At 41.6% G+C, this 19832-nt stretch overlaps 1 protein-coding gene across 3 annotated transcripts; it reads left to right on the top strand.

The window, feature by feature from the left end:
- Positions 1-5443: 5443 nt before the first annotated feature.
- On the top strand, positions 5444-14515 carry RERGL (RERG like). Of its 3 annotated transcripts, none has more exons than XM_038155487.1 (5): positions 5444-5649; positions 5790-5846; positions 9169-9242; positions 11124-11272; positions 12356-14515. In XM_038155487.1, the coding sequence occupies exons 1-5, from the start codon at positions 5559-5561 to the stop codon at positions 12636-12638; spliced, it is 654 nt and encodes a 217-aa protein (XP_038011415.1). In that variant the 5' UTR covers positions 5444-5558; the 3' UTR covers positions 12639-14515. The 3 variants fall into 3 exon arrangements, with proteins under 3 accessions (XP_038011415.1, XP_038011414.1, XP_038011412.1); XM_038155486.1 differs by having other exon boundaries at positions 5460-5683; XM_038155484.1 differs by having other exon boundaries at positions 5461-5692.
- Positions 14516-19832: the final 5317 nt, after the last annotated feature.

The following is a 19832-nucleotide window of genomic DNA, read 5'->3' as shown; positions in this document are numbered from 1 at the left end:
TCACAAAACTGTTTAATTATTTTAGGATTGTCTCATCCTTTGCTAAGCATATCTGGAAACTAACAATTTGTTTTCCAATGCTAAAAGAGGCATAAAAATCTCAAACACTTAGAATTATCTCAATAAGCAATATTCCTTTCTGGTAAATTCAATTACAGAAACAGATTTTTTTAATATATATTTCTACTGTTATTATCAATGACTTTCTCTGTATACAGTGTTTAATTTTTAATGTAAATTACAAAAAAAAATTTAGTACAGAACATGGTTAAAGAACACAAATTCTGTTCTGTTACAAATGGAGTTCTGTAACTTGGGATAACATTCCCCTAGGCACTAAAAAATTGTCCTCTTTATGTTTGGATTTGGGTATAAGCATCCTCTGCAAGAATTTAGCCTTGCAACTCACATTTTTCTGAACTTGGATTAGGTTAAATGTTTAAAGATTTCTGTTTTCTGGGAAAAGTCTCTTACCTGAGACTCAAGCAAAGCAGAATTCTCTCTAAAATTAGAAGGTACAATAATTATATATAAGGAGGATATGTACCAAAATCCCTTGCCTCTTGTCATTAACACCTTAATTATCCAAGAAGGATTTTTTAAAGCTTTCATATGGCGGTCTAAGCCATACAATGAGATTATTTCAATGCTGTAATATTTGCATTGCAGTGAAATGTGGAGGTTTTTATCTTGTGCTAGTCCCTTCATGGTTATACATTGAAAAAAATAATCTGTGTCCTAAAGTTTGTGTAGAACAGATGCCAAACAGAGGGGTCAGGTCTGTACTTAAAAGTAAAAAAACCTTAAAATCAACTTGATGCTTTACCTTGTGCACTAACAGGACTTTATCATTGAGAAATTTCTAATTTCTGTTACAAAAACCCCAAACCAGGCACCTTCCCATGGCCAGCAAGATAAAATTTCAGTCCCTTAATAAAACAACCTGCCTCTAAGGGCAGTTCAGCATTTTGAGGAGGAAAATGGCATTTTCCACCTCTTCCACTGCACCACGCAAAGAGAAATAACTGGGATGATTTCTATCAGCTTTTCTTTCTGTGGTGAATAAATACCTCTGGGTATTCCACTGAGGAATGAATCCAAGCCTATCGATGATGAAAACATCAAATTCAGCTGAAAATCCTGTTCTCCTAGCTTTGTGAGTTTTGCTGTGGTTTTAGACACAGTGGCCCGGCTGGCCAGCTCCTGTTTTCACGTTACAGCAGCAGATGTAAAATGTAAAGCGCCCTGTCACCCTGATTTTTTAAGACTTTGCTGAGCCTTCTGATGTTTGCATTCCTGTAACAAACTTTTTCACACACAATTCTGTAAACAACTTATGTTTTGCATTCTTTCATGGAGGAGGAGAGAATTGATGGACTCTTGGTCTGTCCAGTGTCGTTGGAGAGGTGGCACTGTCACCCTCCAATCCACTGTCACTTTTGGAAAACTATAAATGTTGAAGTCAGAAAATAAATGTCCCTCTTTTTTGTTCACCTGAAGAGCAGCAGTGTCCGTGTCGTCATTTTGTGTCGCACTGCGACAGCACCCCACCTGAAAATTTGGTGGAAATTGTACTTTAAATATCTTACCTGGAAGACATTAATGCAGAAGCCAAAAAGGAACTAGTTCTGCAGGGACATAGACTCACCAAATTACAGAAATTCCATGCCATGCACAGCAAACAGCAGGCACCTGCTTCAGCCAGTGGTTCCCACGGAGCTCTTTGGATATGCACTCCCAATTCCACCTTCTTTGCAGCAGTCAAAATGGAAAGCACACGTTTTTCTGATATTCATTTTCTCCACGAGCAGTTTTTGACTCTCAGAGGTCTTGGCATCAGACCACAGACATCCCAATCTACAGAACTGGGGTTGTAATGTAAAGTGATGCATTTGACCAGTGACCTGCAGAACTCTGAAAACTTTTAGCCCAAGCAATTCAAAATCAACCCTCTAACACGTTCCCTGAAAAAAAAAAAAAAAAGTAAATTTCTTTGGTTAATAATTTCTTTTCTTTATGCCTATTAGAAGCCTGCTGTTTTCACAGCACTACATGTGTAAACAAAGTTTACTCACTTGAGCAGCACAGATTTCACCCACTTTTGACCAGCAGAACTGAAACTCACATGTGATCTGCTCACTGCAGAGATTAACTGTTTCCTGTGCACCTCTAACCCTACACAGATATTTACACCCATGGGTAATGAAGGTAAAACCATTGCAGAACAGACAGGTTTGGTAATGGAAGGGACAGAAAGTGACAATTGTACGAGCTGCAGGTGAGGATGGTCAACACTCAAAGAAAGCGAGGCAATTTAGCGTGGCATTACTACAACATCTACCACAAACTTCTATGTACCAGGCCAAGTCTAGGCAAATAATTCATTAAAATCGATGTATAGTCACTTTGCAGCATTTCTTTTAGCAAGTGACACCTTCCCTCAAGCTTCGTGCTAATCAAAACTTTTCAGCAAGCTGATCAACAAAAGTATTTATTACCACTTGAAATGGTGCTGCTTAGATAGGTGAGCAATTGTAAAGTTTCGTGTAGATGTTGGTGTAGAAGAAATTTGATATTTGTCCTACATGTTTGAAGAAATTAAAAAATCTCTGTGTATGGCCTTGTAAAATGAAAATGCAGCAGTAATAATAGAATATTGACAGAAAAGTGGATATCCAGGAGTTCCTCCCATTATAAATTTTCTCAGTTCCTCTTAGATCTAGGAAGGGCTGGAGAAAAATAGTCTTTCAGAAAAGAAACCTTCACATTGTTTAATCTTCAATTAAACTTCATTTCTCTAACACTTTAAGTTATATGCATACCAAATACACACAAAAAATCATCTCAGTCTTATTAAGATTTTTTTTTTTGTTTATTTTACTAAAAGAAATAAAAACTCCCAGGCAGTACATTCTTTAACATGTGCAACACCCTAATTTGGTCATCCTATCTGCTGTTTAGGCACGGGATGTGTTTATGTAGTGAAGTTCAAATAATGAGAACAGAGACCTGGATTCTGTTCTTCCCTTTGCAGAGGCCATGAAATAAGAATTTGAACTCACATCTCAAGTGCAACACTTAGGACCACAGCATCTGATTTTTAGCAAGCTGCCATATCCTCAGTATTGATGCCAAGCTTCCTGTAAAGTCTCTCTGTCCTGCTGCAGTGCTTTCAATGTATACAGAATATCAAAATACCAAGTTGTGCCTTTTGCACTAATATTGGCTCAAGCCTAGTGATCTCAGCATCCTGCTATTTCAAAAGCAAATGTTAAAACAGCCAAAAAAAAACCAAAAAAAAAAACCCCAGACTAAAGTTCTTTTAGACACTTCAGTAACTTTTGTCTTGTGAGCAAGCAAGAGCAGAACAGGACAAGGGGGAATGGTGACAAACTGAAAGATAGTAGGGTTAGATAAGGTGTTGGGAAAAAATTCTTTACCCTGAGGGTGGTGAGGGTGGTTACCACAGGCTGCCAGAGAGGTTGTGGCTGTCCCATCCCTGGAAGTGTCCAAGGCCAGGCTGGAAGGGGCTCTGAGCAACCTGGGACAGTGGAAGTGTCTCTGCCCAAGGCAGGGGGTTGGACATCTTTAAGGTCCCTTCCAAGCCAGGCCATTCTGTGATTCTGTGAATAAACCTCCACAAAGCAAACCAGATGACATATCTGATATCCTCTGATCACACCTCCAGCCCCGAGCGACTTTTAAGCAGGGAATTTAGATCCAAGTGGCCTGTTAATTTTGAAATATCTTTTACCACAGTAAGCATTTCCATCAGTTGTAACAAACACACATTCAAATACCTCCCCTGCCTGCTTTCCTGAGCTCATGGAAATCTCTTGTACCTGGAACACCCCCTGGCAAGCACACTGCAGCAGGGCTTCACTGAATTATTTATATAAATCACAACAGCTCCATCAGAAGAGAGTAAAAACATCAGAATAAGTATACTAAAGTTATACAGACCAAACGAAATGCACATGAACAGAACAAGTATAAAAGCACAACCAACCTGGATGGTAAATCTCTTATTTCAGTGGATTGAGGAAACATTTGCACAGATGTATTTTGTGTATGCTCAGAACTAAACAGACTTAGAGAGCACTTGAGGAACCTTAAAAAAAAGTGGTACAGTAGACACAGCGTGTCTTTTCAGGGGGTAACCCTTTCTACCTCACCCTCCACACCTGTAGCATTTTGCTATTTCACATTTTCTCTTTTCGCAGGTGTACTGCAAGTCTTAGCTAAACACTGTGCACCACATAACCCCAAATTTAAATCCAATAAAAACAATCTCAGGCACAAAAAGGCAAGCCCACAGAAGTTTTTTACGAGATTAGAGCTTTAGTGAGAGTTAGATGAGAGTTTTGAAACCTGGAGCAGAGAACAGACAAGTGCAAACCACTTTTTTTTCTTTTTTTAATAGCAAGTTACCCCCAGAATCACTTAAAAAACCCAACCAGACAAACAAAAAAAAACAATCAAAAAACACCTTAGTTTCTTCACTTTCATATTCCTGGTATAAAATGATGACAAGCCTGCAAAACAAAATCAGAGCAAAACCAAACACACACACACAAGGTTTGGGTAGGGTTTTGGATTTTTTTTGTTTTGTTTTTTTTGGGGTTTTTTGTTTGTTTGGGTTTTTTGTTGGTCTTTTTTTGTTGTAGATTTTATCTGTTTGGTTTTTGGGGTTTTTTTTCTTTGTTTTTTTTTTTGCTGTTCTTTTTTATTTGTTTGTTTGCTGGGTTTTGTTTGTTTGTTTTTGTTTGAGTTCTTTTTGTTTGTTTTTTTTTGGTGTAGGTTTTTATTTTTTGGGGAGGATTTTTGGTTTTTTTGGGGTTTTTTAGTATTGTTGCTTTTTATTTGTTATTTGTTTGTTTTGGGGGTTTTTTTTGTTTTTTGGTTTTTTTAGTGTTGTTGCTTTTTATTTATTTGGGGGGATTTTTGGGTTTTTTTGTTGTTTTTATTGTTGTTGCTTTTTATTTGTTTTGGGGGGTTTTTTGGGTTTTTTTAGTGTTGTTGCTTTTTACTTGTTTGTTTTGGGGGATTTTTGGGTTTTTTGTTGTTTTTTATTGTTGTTGCTTTTTATTTGTTTTTTGGGGGGATTTTTTTGGGTTTTTTGTTGTTTTTTATTGTTGTTGCTTTTTATTTGTTTGTTTTGGGGGATTTTTGGGTTCTTATTTTTTTATTGTTGTTGCTTTTAATTTGTTTGTTGGGTTTTTTTGTTTAGGTTTTTTTGTTTGGTTTTTCTTTTTTTTTTTTGGTTGGTTTATTTTTGTTTGGTTGGTTGTTTGGGGTTTTTTTGGGTTTTTTTTTCCCTTTTCCTTTCGTTTTTTCTTGTTTTCCTTCCCCCACCATCTCCCGAGCTTACCGAGAGGAAGATGAGGAGGCGATGGGAGGGAGCCCTGCACAAAGTTCCAGCAGCGGGGCGCAGCCCGGGGGCCCTGGAGGGGAGGAGGAGGAGGAGGAGGAGGAGGAGGAGGAAGGCGCCTCTCCGAAGCCCGGGGAGCTGCACCTCCCCCGTGGGAGGAGGCGGGCGGAGGGCTGAGGGATGCGGGATGAGGACGGAGGATGCGGGGCGGCGTCGCCCGAGGCGCTTTAAAGGCTCGCCGGCGGCGGGGGCGGCGCGGCGGCGGCGGCATGAGCGAGGTGAAGGTGGCCGTGCTGGGCGGCAGCGGCGCCGGCAAGTCGGGTGAGCGGGGAGGAGGAGGAGGAGGAGGAAAACGGCTCGGGTTTGGTGGAGAGGGAGGCGACGACCGGCTAACCGTGGCTGTGCTTCCCTCCCGCAGCGCTGGCCGTGCGGTTCCTGACGCGGCGGTTCATCGGAGAGTACGCGTCCAGCGCCGGTGAGCGCGCCGCGGGCAGGGAGGCAGGGATTGAGGGATGGAGGCAGGGATGGAGGGATTGAGGGATGGAGGGATGGAGGCAGGGATGGAGGGATGGAGGGAGGGATGGATGGAGGCAGGGATGGATGGATGGAGGAATGGATGGATGGAGGAATGGAGGGATGGAGGCAGGGATGGAGGGATGGAGGAATGGAGGCAGGGATGGAGGGATGGAAGGATGGGTGGAGGCAGGGATGGAGGGGATGGAATTAGGGATGGAGGCAGGGATAGAGGGATGGAGGGGTGGGTGGTGGCAGGGATATAGGGATGGAGGGGATGGAGGCAGGGATGGAGGGATGGAAGGATGGATGGATGGAAGGAAGGGATGGAGGGATGGAGGGGATAGAGGGATGCATGGATGGAGGGATAGATGGAAGAGATGGAGGCAGGGATGGAAGCAGGGATCAGGGATGGAAGGGATGGAGGCAGGGATGGAGGGAATGGATGGAAAAGATGGAGGCTGGGCTCAGGGATGGAAGGGATGGAGGCAGGGATGGAAGCAGGGATCAGGGATGGAAGGGATGGAGGCAGGGATGGAGGGAATGGATGGAAGAGATGGAGGCTGGGATCAGGGATGGAAGGGATGGAGGCAGAGATGGAGGGAATGGATGGAAGAGATGGAGGCTGGGATCAGGGATGGAAGGGATGGAGGCAGAGATGGAAGCAGGGATCAGGGATGGAAGGGATGGAGGCAGGGATTCAGGCAAGGATGGAAGGGATGGATGCAGGGATGGAAGGGATGGAGGGATGGATGGAGGCAGGGAAGGAGGGATGGATGGAGGGATGGAGGTTTTTTTCCCTGGGGAGAGCAAGTGCTAGATGTATCATGTCTTTTTTTTATCTGGCAAGCTGTGTCTTGTTGAAACCTGTAAAACATGTTCCTTCACGAATCTATAGTTTGGTCTGTCCATCCTGAAAGTAAAGGTTTAAATAGCAAAGCACAGGGTGCATTTCTGAAGCACTGCTTCCAAAAAAAGCAGATATAAGCGCTTAACAAATGGTAGCAAGTGGAGTAGCATTTCTTGATTGCAGTTGGTCTCAACAATTACTTCTATTGTGAACTGTAAAGTTTTTTTTCTGACAAGGCACTGAGAGTGCTTTTTTCCCTTGCGGCTCCCCAGGCACTGATTTGGTGGGGAATTTGGGTGTGGCAGAACTTTGCGGGGAGATGGGAGTTTCCTCTCGGTTATGGGCAGGTCCTGCTGGGTGTGAGCCCTGGGGGAAGGGGAAAGGACGAGCCGGTGGTCGGGGGGAGATCGCTGCTCTCCCAGCGCCCATGGGGAGGCTGGGGACGGGAAGAGAACCGGGATAAGAGTGTGGATGAGGGTGGGGTATGGTCAGCTCGATCGGAGAGAGCAAAGGAATAGACTAAAAAACCCCCAAAACAAGACCTGTTCTACTGAATATCCCCTCCTCCGCTCCAGGGGAGAGGAGGGGATGTTCGGATTGTTTTTTGGCACGGGTGGTTAATCAAAGCGTAATGCCCTGCCCCGGTGAGGCAGGATGGAGCTGCTTTGGTGGCTTTGAGGAAAGCCTGGCTGTACACAGGATTCAATGCCACTTTGGTGCCACTCGTGTCACTTTCGTTAAGACACTTCTAAGTCTCGGGAGGTGGCAAAGCAGGGCTTGGACTTTCACATCCCGGGTGGAAATACCGTTCAGCTGATGCACAAATAACTTTGGAAGTGTGCTGCCACCCCAGCTGATGTGGCAGGAGTCCCAAAACTTAACGAGGCACAGAGATTGCCCTCTACCTCACTCTCCCTGCTAAAGTTAAGGATTCTCTCCATGCTTTTTTTTCCCCCCCCGTCCCCCCAGGAATCAGAGCAGTTCCTAGCAATCTGTAAATAGCAAGGAATAAAGAAGTACTAAGCTGAATTGTATTGAATTTATCCAAATGAACTTATTGTGAAGGAAGAGCTACAACTGTACATGTGTGCTCTACCATTATTTGTTATTATACCAACACAGACTGAGCAGACAGTTTGGCTGCTCTAGGATTGAAGCTAACACGTGTAAATTATGTGCTCTCTGTGCTCTCTCTGTGCCAAGCCACCTACAACCAACACCAGGTTCTATTCTCAGCCTCCAGCACTGCAAGTCCTGTAAAAGGCAAGCCAAACCCCCAGGACATTTTCATTTCTTAACAAATGTTTGTTGGAAGATAAGTCTAGCACCGTTTCTAGAGATGAGGAAAGTGGTAACAGGGGGTGGTAAAATAAAGATCATGCCACTATTAGTGGAGTCAAAATAATAATTGAAAGTTTGTTTAGTTAAGAAAACAAGCAAGGAGCTGTAGATTTTATACTCTGAGATGCTTGGGACTGATAGTTAGTTTATCACCAGATGAATTCTTAAGATGAGCAGGAAGAATGCTGAAGATGCTGAGTTCCAGAGATCACTGAGCTGTCCCTCACTGCACAGTTTTAAGTGTGTTTTCTGTACTGTCAACACCAATTCTTGTTCTTGTAGTTCAGAAAATAACAAATTATAGTGTAGAAAGCCTGTTGGCAACCAGAAACTGGTGACCCTTGCTCAGAACATCCTGCTGCTTTAAATAGTAGTGATGGTGTGTCTGCAGTAGAGTTCCCTGTGCTGGTGCAGAGTCCTAAATCTGAGGCACTGCAGAAATATTTTTGGACTAGATCCTAAGGACATGGTCCTGTAAATACTCTTGGTCTAATGCTGCCTGGGATGAGAACTCTTAAAGCACCAGAAGCCATGGTAAATAAATATTATTGCTAAATAACACTTCTGTGCAGAATCAGAGCTGCACATTTGACAGTCCTGAGCCCTGGTACCAAGCTGAATGATGATCAGCATTTGAGGGTCGTGAGGATTGTGAATTCCCCTCTGTTTTGGAAGAGGAAAAGCAGGGTCTGAAAGTGTTCACTCACCAAGACTTTGATGGGAGCACTGCAGTGAAATGGTGTTGGTCTGCATAAGGGGTTGATTGGTGCAAAATTCAAGAGGTTTGTTTCCAGTGTGTGTGTTCAGAAAAAAAAAGGCAAAGAACCAGTCAACAAAACCAAAACCACAAAAAACAAAACAAAAAACAAAAACCACAAAAACAAACAAAAAACCCTGCCCTAACAACCTCCCTCACCTGAAAAAAAAACCAGAGACAAAAAAATTCTACATGTCTTGAGAAACCAATCAAATAACCAGTATTGAAGGAATCCTCAGTATTATCAAATTTCACTGTTGCCTTTTCTTTTCACTGTCATGCCCAGTCATTAACATTGATTTTTTTTTATTTTTTTTGATATTATCTGTCTGTTAGAATGCATCTACACTAAACACTTGTGCCTGGATGGGAGGCAGATACACCTGGAAATTTATGACCCTTGTTCACAGGTAAGAATTTAGCAAGAGGAAGGTAAAGAAAAGCTGTTCTTCATTACCTGTGTGTATGGTAAAAAGGGTCAAGGGGTTACAAACTTTTGGTTGTTGGAATTTGTGCCTGCTCTTTTGGGTGGTTTTTTTTAAGACTGAAATTTTGTAGTTGCTGGGGCTTGGAACTACTGAGTACTTTCCCCTTTCATCAAAGAAACCCTTCATTGCTGACATTTTCTGGAAATACATATGTATTTTGGAATAATACTAACAGAAATAATTATCACTTTAGCTTTACATAGGTAAATACAGAGATAAGTTGTTGGATTACATGGAGTATTCTCAAATGAAAAGCCCTAAATTCCCTAAAAGAATGAAATTCAGCTTATAAAGCAAACAGTTTAACAAATGGCTGCACAAATGGTCAAAGTGGACAGGCCTGGAAGTAAGGCTTGCACTCACAGAACCATTTCCTTTTCCAAGGAAAGCCATAAAGCAGCTTGTACACATGGACAAGTAAAATCTAACCCCAGTAAACCGCTCTGAAATAAAGTTTTGCATTAATTTACTCAATTTACAGGAATAGAGGAGCTCAGGTGCTGTGCAACACGGGCAGCCCTAGGCCTGGCTGATCACACTGGCTCTCCAGGTTCCCTTTTGGGCAGCTGCCTTGCCTCTTCCCAGCTGGGGTGTGGAATGCTGATGTGAAAGGCAAACCACTGAAAGTCTGACCCACGCTTAAACCCAGGCTTTTCAAAACTTAACCAGTGTTGAGACAAGCAGCATTGCTTGTCCCAGGGCAGTGAGGCTGCTGGAACAGCCTCTGTGTGATGGATTGCTTCCACCCTAAGAGCCCTTTCCTGGGCTCACCTGCAGCCTCCACCTGCTGGCATATCAAATCCTGTGGCATGGGGGCTACTCTTTATTAAGGTATTGAAACACTGGGAGTGGCAGCTGGATAGGGTTAGACAGGTTAGGCCTAAATTATGAGGAGAGATTTTGTTGCACATATTTGTGCTAGTGCTCTCTGAGCTATCTGTATTATTTTTTTTTTTCCTTAGGGACAAGGCCTAACTTTAGCTGTTTAGCAAAGTAAATTATTATTTTTTTTTTCTTTTCTGATTAGCTTCCAGTTTTTTATCTATTTTAGGTCCTGTGGTCTTGCTAGCTGCTGCCAAGTCACGTGCAGGGATAAGCTAATTTTAAATAGTTCTGAAATGACACTCCTTTGCTTCATGGGACAGTTTACAGCTGTTGCTTTCTGGAAATCAAAGTGTGGCAGCTTCTTGGTGTGAAGAGGGTCAAGGATTAGTATAACCCTATTATCACTCAAGTGACTTTCACTAGATTTATTAAACTCAACTGCAGATTGAAAGATTTATTTTTTTGTAGCTCTTCAGAAATTTAACATATGGGTAATTAGTGTTTGAAACTTGAACAATTCAAAGAGGAAAGAAAACAAATGAAGGAAATCCTTAAGTTTACTGTAGTCAGAACATTAGGAACAAGCAAGCCAGAGCTATAACCACAAAACACACAAATGCTGATAGCTCCTGTGTGTTTCACTCTCATGTAACCCTGCAGAATATTAAGCACAAGCAATGGCTCTACAGGCTGTGGAATTTCACTACTTAAACCAAGTGCAAATATTTCATGATGAAATTTTCAGTGGTCCAAAGTGCCATTTTCGATGTTGGTTTATTTATTTATAAATATAAATATAAAGGCTTTATTTATAAGGCTCTTGGAGCAGCACTAGCCTGAATTCAACGCCAGCACCTAAACCTATGAAATATCTTTTGCAATGGAAGTTACCATGTTCTGGCATTCACTGTAACAGAGAAAAGGCTCTGGAGTGGCAAGAATAACATTCTTTTTCACGTGCTTTTGCACCTCTTTCAGCCCCAGCAGGGGAAGCTGTCCCTGGCAGATGAGCTCCACTGGGCTGATGGCTTTATCATCGTCTATGACATCAGTGACAGAGCATCGTTTGCCTTTGCCAAAGCCCTGCTCTACAGGATCCGAGAGTCCCACGTAGGAGTTTGTAAAAAGTATGTGGCATTATTAATTTTTTTCCCCCTCAGCAAGATCCTTTTGTGAACTTGCAGGCTATCTTAGCAGCAACTAAAATCCTGCAGCATCACAGTGATGTGATACAATGCCAACAAGGTACCTGAGGGTAAACTGTGTGGCAAATTACAGTCTATTTTACTGTATCCTAACCCAGGTACATCAGGATTTTTGTTCTTATTTCTTACAGAACTATTATTTAAATGATTGTCATAAGCATTTCTGCTGTGATTCACATGGGTGAAAAAGCCTGGCATAGCCAGTCTGTGGTTTTACTCTCCCAATCAATTATCAATGGAAATGCACAAATACAGGGGCTGAAGAAAAGCATTTCCCACAATAAAGCAAAGTAATTCCACAAATATCTCCTAAACTGCCTTTGGCAGTGACTCCAGCATCATTTATGCACATGGGTGGCCATAGGAAAAGAAAGAAAGGACTTGAAAAAAAAAATCAGCAGAACTGCAGGTGTGAGTGTGGGTGTGTATTCCTGCATCAATCAGCTGAGGTGCTTTCTAAATAAAATAGTGAAATCCTTTACCTGTATCAGAAGAGGAGTAAAAACCCCATTTTTCTGTTTCACTTCTGACCTTTCTTAATTAAGGTTAATTTCTGAGAGGAAAAATTTTAGCAGAAGCTTGGAATTAGATTTCCTGTGTTTCCTTCTGAGCTATGCCACTGACACTGCTGTATCTCTTGGACTCTGCTCTGTTACCTGCAAATGGAGATAATGATCAGGTTGCTTCTTCATGAAGTCCAGGTGCTGACAATACACTCAGCAGCACAGAGCATGAAAAAAGCAGTGGATTAAAAACCACATGAATTCTTTGAGTAGAGAAAACAAAAATGAAAATCTACTGGTAGAGAATAGCTTGTCTGGAAAATCCTGTGACAAATGGAAAACTAGAATTGTTCCCGGCAAGGTGAGGGAGCTGGTTAGTTCCTTTTGGGTTTTTTTCCAATGTCTATTATCCTGAACATACATACTTTTCATACACACTGAATATAGCACAGCATATGTATTGTACATATCTTTTCTCTAACTGGAACCTTTTTTGTTTAAGGATGGTCGAGTCATCAATATTTTTGGTCGGCAATAAACAGGATTTGTGCCACATGAGGGAGGTTGGCTGGGATGAAGGACAGAAGCTGGCAATAGATAACAAGTGCCAGTTCTGTGAACTGTCTGCAGCGGAGCACTATCAGGAAGTTGTGGCAATGTTCACCAAGGTGCTGAGGAACATCACTGCCAATTTCAAAGTGAAGGAGAAGAGACGACCAAGCGGTTCCAAGTCAATGGCCAAGCTAATCAACAATGTGTTTGGGAAGAGGAGGAAATCTGTGTAAGAGATGGTTAGTCCTGAAGTTGGAACAAGCTGAAATAATGGAGCTGAGCTCTTGGGATTCACTGAATTTCCTCCAAAGGTCAATATGTGGAGGAGTGAGACAGTAGAAACCAAAGGTGGGAGACAGTATGGTCTAGACCTAGAAGACCTGACCTTCTGTTTCAGCTCTGCTGCAGATTTACTGTTTAGGGCAGTGCCATTTAAACTGTAAGCTGCTCCAGAGGAGAGGTTTAGTCTCTATTTATTCAACACCAGCATGGTCTTGGATAGAGCTTCTAGGTGCAACTGAGGTATAAACAGTTATTTCACAGATTAACTTAATTGGAAAAGACCCTTAAGTCATCAAATCCAGCCATTAACCAAACAATACAAAGTCTACCACTAAACCATGTCCCTAAGTGCCACTCATTTAATATCCAGTAAACTCAGCCTTGCTGATCAAAATCTTACTTCAGAATTCTGAGTAATTTTGAATTTTGTGTGCAAGAAAATTTGCACTAAAGAAAAGCAAAATACTGCAGCTGCATGTGGTGATGTATTTGTATTTAACTCAGGTCCCTGTGTGCCTTACACTTGCTGAAATTAATAGGAATTAAATGCTTAGACACCAAGTCTACAAAAGGTATTTACCTGCAAAGCTGCCTTGCAGAGGCACCAGAAGTAGGGAAGCAGATGCATAAAGCTGTATTGTCTCCTGTTTCAGTATCCTTTTTTGTTAGTCCGTGAGTGATGAGAGAAAGTGGAGAGGGTTGAGGAGTGTGGGAGCTGAAATGTTAGTCAGTGAGCACTGGAGTGTTTTGTAAGGTCGTTGTTGAGTGAAATAATTTTACAGCAAGGGCCCGCGTAAAGCCTGGGTTGATCCCTTCCACAGAGCAGCTTTTGTCAGCTTTAACAAAAGTTTCACTAGCTGAAGGTGGCTGTGACTGCTCAGCCTCAGATGGCAGCAGAAGCTTGGAGGGCTCATGGGCTGGTAAAGAGCACAAGTTCTTTAGGATGTCTGCCTGGATTTAAAGGTCAGCCTGCTGGTGAGACCTGTGCTCACAAGAGAGTGTTTTTCCTAATAACCAATGTCCTTACAGCTGCTCATGGCTGTGGAATTGAAATACCACAGGGAGAGCACTGAGTACTCTTAGCTGCACTTTTCAGATGTGGATATTAAACATCAGCTGGGTTTAAATATGTTGTCAGTTGACATTCAGAGCTCTTCCTCTAGACAGCTAAATAAGGGCTTAGCCCAGCGAGTTTGCAAGTGCTGTGCTCATACAGAAATTATGAAAGGGAAGTGATCTGAAGATGAATTGCTGCCTCCTACCCACTCCAGGGGACAGCTGGGATTCAGTCTTTGTGGGATGCTGAGTTGAAGCCTACCTCTGCTCTGAAAGGTTACCTGCATTGAAACTAAAAAGTTTCAGGTTTTTTTTTTTTTTTTTACTTTCAGTTTTTGAGTGTTCACCCATAAGACAACGTAAAAAGGTTACATATAATCTTAGCAGTAAGACTGTAAAATAGTACCAAAGCATATTTTATTGTGTTGACCAAAGATTACATTTTTTAAGCAAAAATACTGTTTATTTCACTTGTTACAAGACTAAAAATATTGGAACGTAGTTCTCAATTGACAGGCACAGGGTTGCTGTGTTTTCCTTCAGATACTGCTCTGCCTCATCAGGAGCATTGCATTTTAAGAGTATGGTCAATATCTCTGAGACTGAATGTGCAGATTATTCATGTACACCCCTCAGCTTCCCAGCCCACACAGCATTCCAGAACTACCAACAGCCAGTTGTAGCTTTGCCTTGCTCTAGCAATGCCAGATTCCACATCTCTTATTTGTATTTACTGCTGTGGTATTAAATAAACTGGATTTAAGATGGATGTGTTAATGATTTTTTTGGGTTTTTTTTGTTTTCCCTTTACTTTGGTATAAAGCTACAAACTTTTGTTTTGACTGCTAGAAAAGGGAAGCAATGTGCAGATCTGAAATTCAGCCTGGAGAAGGTAAATCTGGGAATCAGCCACATGCACCAAAGGGAAACTCTGCCTGTGTTTGCTGAGCACAATGAAGAAGCCCTCACGTGCCTTTAAGCAGTGAAGAGAACCTTTAAAATATTGCTTTATCCTTTAAAAATTAGTCAAAACAGCCACAGAGAGGCCAGTTAGTTTTGTTCATGTTCCTGGGAATGTGGGCTTTCAGACAGATGGAACCTGCAGTACAGCCCAAAGTCTTTTTGTCTGTATGGAGTAAGTGCTGGAACAAGTAGCTGTAATCTACAGAGCCATGTGCCCACCTGAAAACCACCTGAAACACCTGCATCATCTAGAAACAGGATGATTAAGACTTAAACATACTAAAACACCCAGCGCAGACATAATTTGGTGTTCTCAGCGCTGGGATTTCACTTGTCTTCCATTGCTGATAAGTGTAGATGTACAAAAATGCAGAATTTTGAAGCAGATACACACTCTCCCTTTCTAAATGTATTTTTAAATAAATTTTAAAAATTAAGGCCTTTAAAAATACCTAAAAGACTTATATATATATATATATATATATATATATATATATATGTTTTGCTAAGTGTTCTTGGAGTTCTAACAGAGAAGGAAATATATGAACTGACACAGCCACAAACCAGAAACTAGCAAGAACTCTGTTTATATAAACAATAAATGATGTAAATGATGTCTGATACTCAGCCTTGACAGTGACACCACCTGGAGAATATCAGGCTCATGGAGGAGTGTGGAAATGGAGCTATTTGTGTTGTCACATTTTGCTTCAGCACACAGCCTCATCCTTTCTCACCAAAAGGTTTTGAAATCGCTGTACAAGAATTAAAGGTTTCTTGCTTGTCACACCTAGAAGTCCTTGTTTATATGAGCTTTCTAGTTTCAGTGGAATTTTGCCTGAGAAAGGCACTCAGAATTTATGTTCTTTCTCCCTGTCTTCAACTAGTTTTTACTTTGGAAACAGTGACATAGAAGCAAAGAGATTCTACTGAAATATAAAAGAAATTGCCCCTGGCTCCCAACTCTGTCTCTCAGAGCACTTTCAGGGATTTTGAAGCTCTTTCTCACTACAGTTTTGAAATAAACAATTTAGACTAACACCACCTCATCTCCTTTTCCCACTGTCTTGTCTGTATGCATTAAACTCTTTTAGAAAATCCCACTGGAGTCATGTTCACAACAGGGCAGAGGGGAAAACATCCCAGGAAAAGTTAGAGCATGGCACTCCTGGCAAAAAGGAATAATTAAGTGCAGTACTGAGTAGACCAACCAAACACGCTGTACTCTGAAAACAAAAGGAACTACCATGGGCTTTTTAGCCCATTGCTAGAAGCTGGTTTCTGAAGGGATGGAGAGGAGAACATTGAGCCATGTGGGGAGAATTGATGATTTTCTCTCTGTCTGACTACACCGCTTTGAAGATGGTAGTTGAAGATGTCTGATGCTGGCTCTCTCCAGCTCTGAGGCAGAGCAGGGATGGATGCTGTGGCCATGGGCTTGAACAGTTGTGATCCTTTCACCAAGAGCCCAACCCAAATCACTCAATAGTATTTTCAGAACATACACTAATAAAGAAGAGGAATATGAAAACCACTGAAAGCAGAACTAAAGCGGAGTTACCATCCAAGAACAGGCTAACTTTCCATCAGGATGCCTGCTGGAACAGGTGCTTTAGGCTGATGAGGTTTCATACATTGCTTGTGGATAGAGGAACAAACTCCAGCTCTGATTCAGCTGGAAAGCAATCCTTGCCTATCCACTCTGAAGCAAGAAATAAATGAAAAAATAATAAAAAAAAGAGAGACAGACAGACTATTAGAATAATCTAGAGCAATATTAAACTGTACATTAACAACCATGAAACCTCTGCCTCCTGTCCATAGAACACAGGCCTCTTCATATCCTTAATGTGCCCATGGGGAATGAAAACAAAGGGAAGCCAAGTTTTGATGTGCTCTTCAGGCAGTTTGAAAAGCAAGGCCTTTGTTTACATGCCTAAAAGTGCACCTGGGCACCTGTCAGCTTGTGTTGGTTTAAAACTTTGGTTTGATGTTTCCATAAAGAAGCACTGTTGTAAATGCCAAGGTCTTCTGTTGTGTTGATTTGGATTCTTCCCCCCTCTCATGACTGATATTATGTGAGACAGGCAGACTATTCTGGGTAGAAAGTTATTTTTAAACAGGCATTACTCTTTTCCAGAAACAGACTGTAAATTTCTGTCTTCTTTTAATTGCTTTGCAAAGTAAATTGAGTCCCTCTGGTTACATAATTAATATCCACATTTAGCCCTATATATTTGACATGACTTGAGCCATTTACTGCTACATTCATTTTTCAAGGCTCTAGGAGTTCAGATATGCATTTAATTACTGCTGAACTCTGGGAAATACCCAGAGTTTTTCCAGGGAGGTGCCTTACGAGTACTGAGAAATACATATCACAAACAAGATAATTGGAGAAGAGTGATATCTCTGAGCAGGTCTTTCTCCTTTTACACTCCTCTGCTCATATTGAGCAGTAAAGTGTCACCATATCTAAACTATATAATACATTTCACCACTTGAAATAAATATAAAAGAAGGGGAAATTGAAACACCTGACCTGAAAATGACAGGCATTGTGGTGTCTGGTGAAGATTTAATTTTTTAATAAACACAACTTTTTAAATGGGCTTCACACAGGTTTTTGGTTGCAAGGTGGGGTGGTTTTTTGGTTTTGTTTTGTTGGGTTTTTTTGTTTGTTTGTTTTTCCCCTTTTTTTTTTTCTTTTTGGGTGTTTTTTGGTTTGTTTTTTTTTTTTTTTCCCCAAAGTGATATCAAGCTTTCCAGACCAATTCCCTCCCAGAATAAACTTTATTTTAAAGATGCCGTGAGCTCCCTGAAAGTTCAACAAACTTTAGTGGAGTGCCTTTTAAAAGTAAGCTGCTGTGCGAGCCTGAGAATCCCGACAGCTTTCCTGCTTCCAACATCTCCCTCTCGTGGCATTTTCCTCACACTTCATCCCTCCTCGGCTGAAACATCCCTGTTAATAAATCCAAGGGCACCGATCACTAAGTACAGGTGAAACCCCTCCTGCCTCCCAGCAATACAAAATTTTGCAATGGATTTTTCTGTGTTTGACAATGTGAAATCTCACAGGGTTAATTGGACAGGGTTTATTGGTGAAACTGCACGTGTCGGGAGGGTTTTACCACGACTGACTCTTCTGGGCTCAGCTGTTTCACTGAAAATAAAGTTCAGCTTGTCTAAGGCACTGTTTTCTGTTAACATCCCCTCCATGTATATTAATATCCTCAAGAAGGGCTCCAAAGCTTTTGTTTCCAGACACACCTGCTGGTCTGAGCACAGGTTTCACTTCCACCTCGTCTTTCTACAGCTTCCTGAGGGTGTTGACCCCAGAGACACAGCAGGGAGCAAAGCTAGACTTGGCCAAGAGTGTTTCTTCTCAAGCTGTAGTACAGACACACTGCATCAACCTTTAAATAAGCAAGGTCATTTCCTGAAAAGACCCCGAGGCTGGGACTGCCCAGCCCAAACCAGAGATCTGCTTCTAGATTCCCCCCTCATCCATGTGCCTTTCTGTCAAAGAATTCACTTTTTCAAGGTGCTGCCTCAGATAATGTAGATGAGTCACCCTCCAAAAGGCATCAAAGTCCCCACCAGCTCTAAAGGTAATTAGGGCTGGGGATCTCTGAAGTTAGGTGAGATGAATCATGTTCCAAATACAGCCTCTTGGGGCTCTTGGAGAGTTATTTTGTCCTTCATCTTCAGCACTACAGAGCCCATCTGTCCTACTTTACCAAATCAATTGAGTCCCTATGGTTAGACAATTAACATCTAACTTGAGATGACCACTGGGTCATTTAATGCTAAATTTATTTCATATGATTGATCAGAGTGCTGGATTATATTTGATCCCTGCTGAACTTCACCAAACACCCTGAAATCCAACTGTCACAAGTGAAATTAATGGATGAACTGGAACTGAGGATAAGTTAACTGAGTACTGCCACAGACTGCTTCCAAGATAGCTCATTAAAAACTAACTGGCAGACCTTGATGCTTCACTGCAGTCTGCAGCAAAGCCATATTTTAAAAGCTTGGCTATGGCAACTCCAAAAACCTAAGGTGGAGCAGAAAGCTGAATCAGGTCTCCCGACTTCCAAGCTCATGATTCAACTAATCGGTTGCTTTCTGACTTGGAAAATATGTTTCTACAATTTGTTTGTGAGCAAAGCCATTAGCTCACTTTGTGACTTATTCTGACAGCAATTGCCAGCCATATGGGTGAACCAAGCTCATTACTTGCAAACAGACAGCACAAAATCTCTGCACCACTCATGCCTTCATTTGCTGCTGCTCACGTCCTTCTCTTTGCAACTGGAGGATTTGGCACCAAATGGCTTTAATTCACATTATTTCATTAAACAGGCAGTGTAACTATACAACGAAGTTGTTCAGTGAACTGTTTCCTTTAGGCCACTGAGGTGAGGCCACAGTCACACCAGTTTCTGAGCACATCCCCAGCTATCCCAGCACCCGAACATCAGAATGAGATGCCCAGCAGATGCATGCTGCTGATTGCCCTACCAAAAGTGCCAGTCAGGGTTTCTGCCTTGTATTCTGAGATTTTTTTGCAATAATCTTAAAGAAAACACACTTTGAAACTTGACTTCCTCTTTCAGATTTCTCTCACAGGTTCAGAAGTTGTCGGAGGAGAATGTACTGCCAGGGCAGTTCAGAAAATGTTCAGTGGGTATATAGGCTGAAAGGTTATTTTCCACTTTTTTCCACCCTTACATATTTAAATTAGTAAGCTCTAACAGAAATTGCTTCATAGTTTCTTTCACATGAGCTATCACCAGGGTAGCATCTTTTACTTTGCAATGAGGTGGCTGCATACAAAAAACCACAAAAACTTATTTAAAAACAATCCTCATCTACAACAAGGGATTTTTAGTAATGTCATTTGCTGGCATATAGCTTGGCCTTATTCTTCAAATCCTCTGCCTGAGGATGCCCTCTGAGTGAGCTTTCCTACTTATTAACCACGAGTCACATCGGTAAAGGTACTTGTGGATAAGGGTTCTTGTGATTGCTGGGCTGATCTAAATGGATGCACAATTATATGATTAAATACAACAACATTTTTTACTAACTACATGTAATTTTGGCTGTCACTCAGA

Source organism: Motacilla alba, chromosome 1A (genome assembly GCF_015832195.1).
Source record: "Motacilla alba alba isolate MOTALB_02 chromosome 1A, Motacilla_alba_V1.0_pri, whole genome shotgun sequence".
In the NCBI taxonomy this organism is placed as follows: Eukaryota; Metazoa; Chordata; class Aves; order Passeriformes; family Motacillidae; genus Motacilla; species Motacilla alba.
The sequence above is the reverse complement of the archived record's forward strand: the minus strand, read 5'-3'. Positions and strand labels throughout refer to the sequence as shown.

Excerpts from the sequence above, each read along its gene's own strand:
- RERGL (XM_038155484.1), top strand. The coding sequence starts at position 5,572 with ATGCGGGGCGGCGTCGCCCGAGGCGCTTTAAAGGCTCGCCGGCGGCGG. Across the intron at positions 5,847-9,168 it reads AGAGTACGCGTCCAGCGCCG|AATGCATCTACACTAAACAC; the intron begins GTGAGCGCGCCG and ends TCTGTCTGTTAG. Across the intron at positions 11,273-12,355 it reads CACGTAGGAGTTTGTAAAAA|GATGGTCGAGTCATCAATAT; the intron begins GTATGTGGCATT and ends TTTTTGTTTAAG.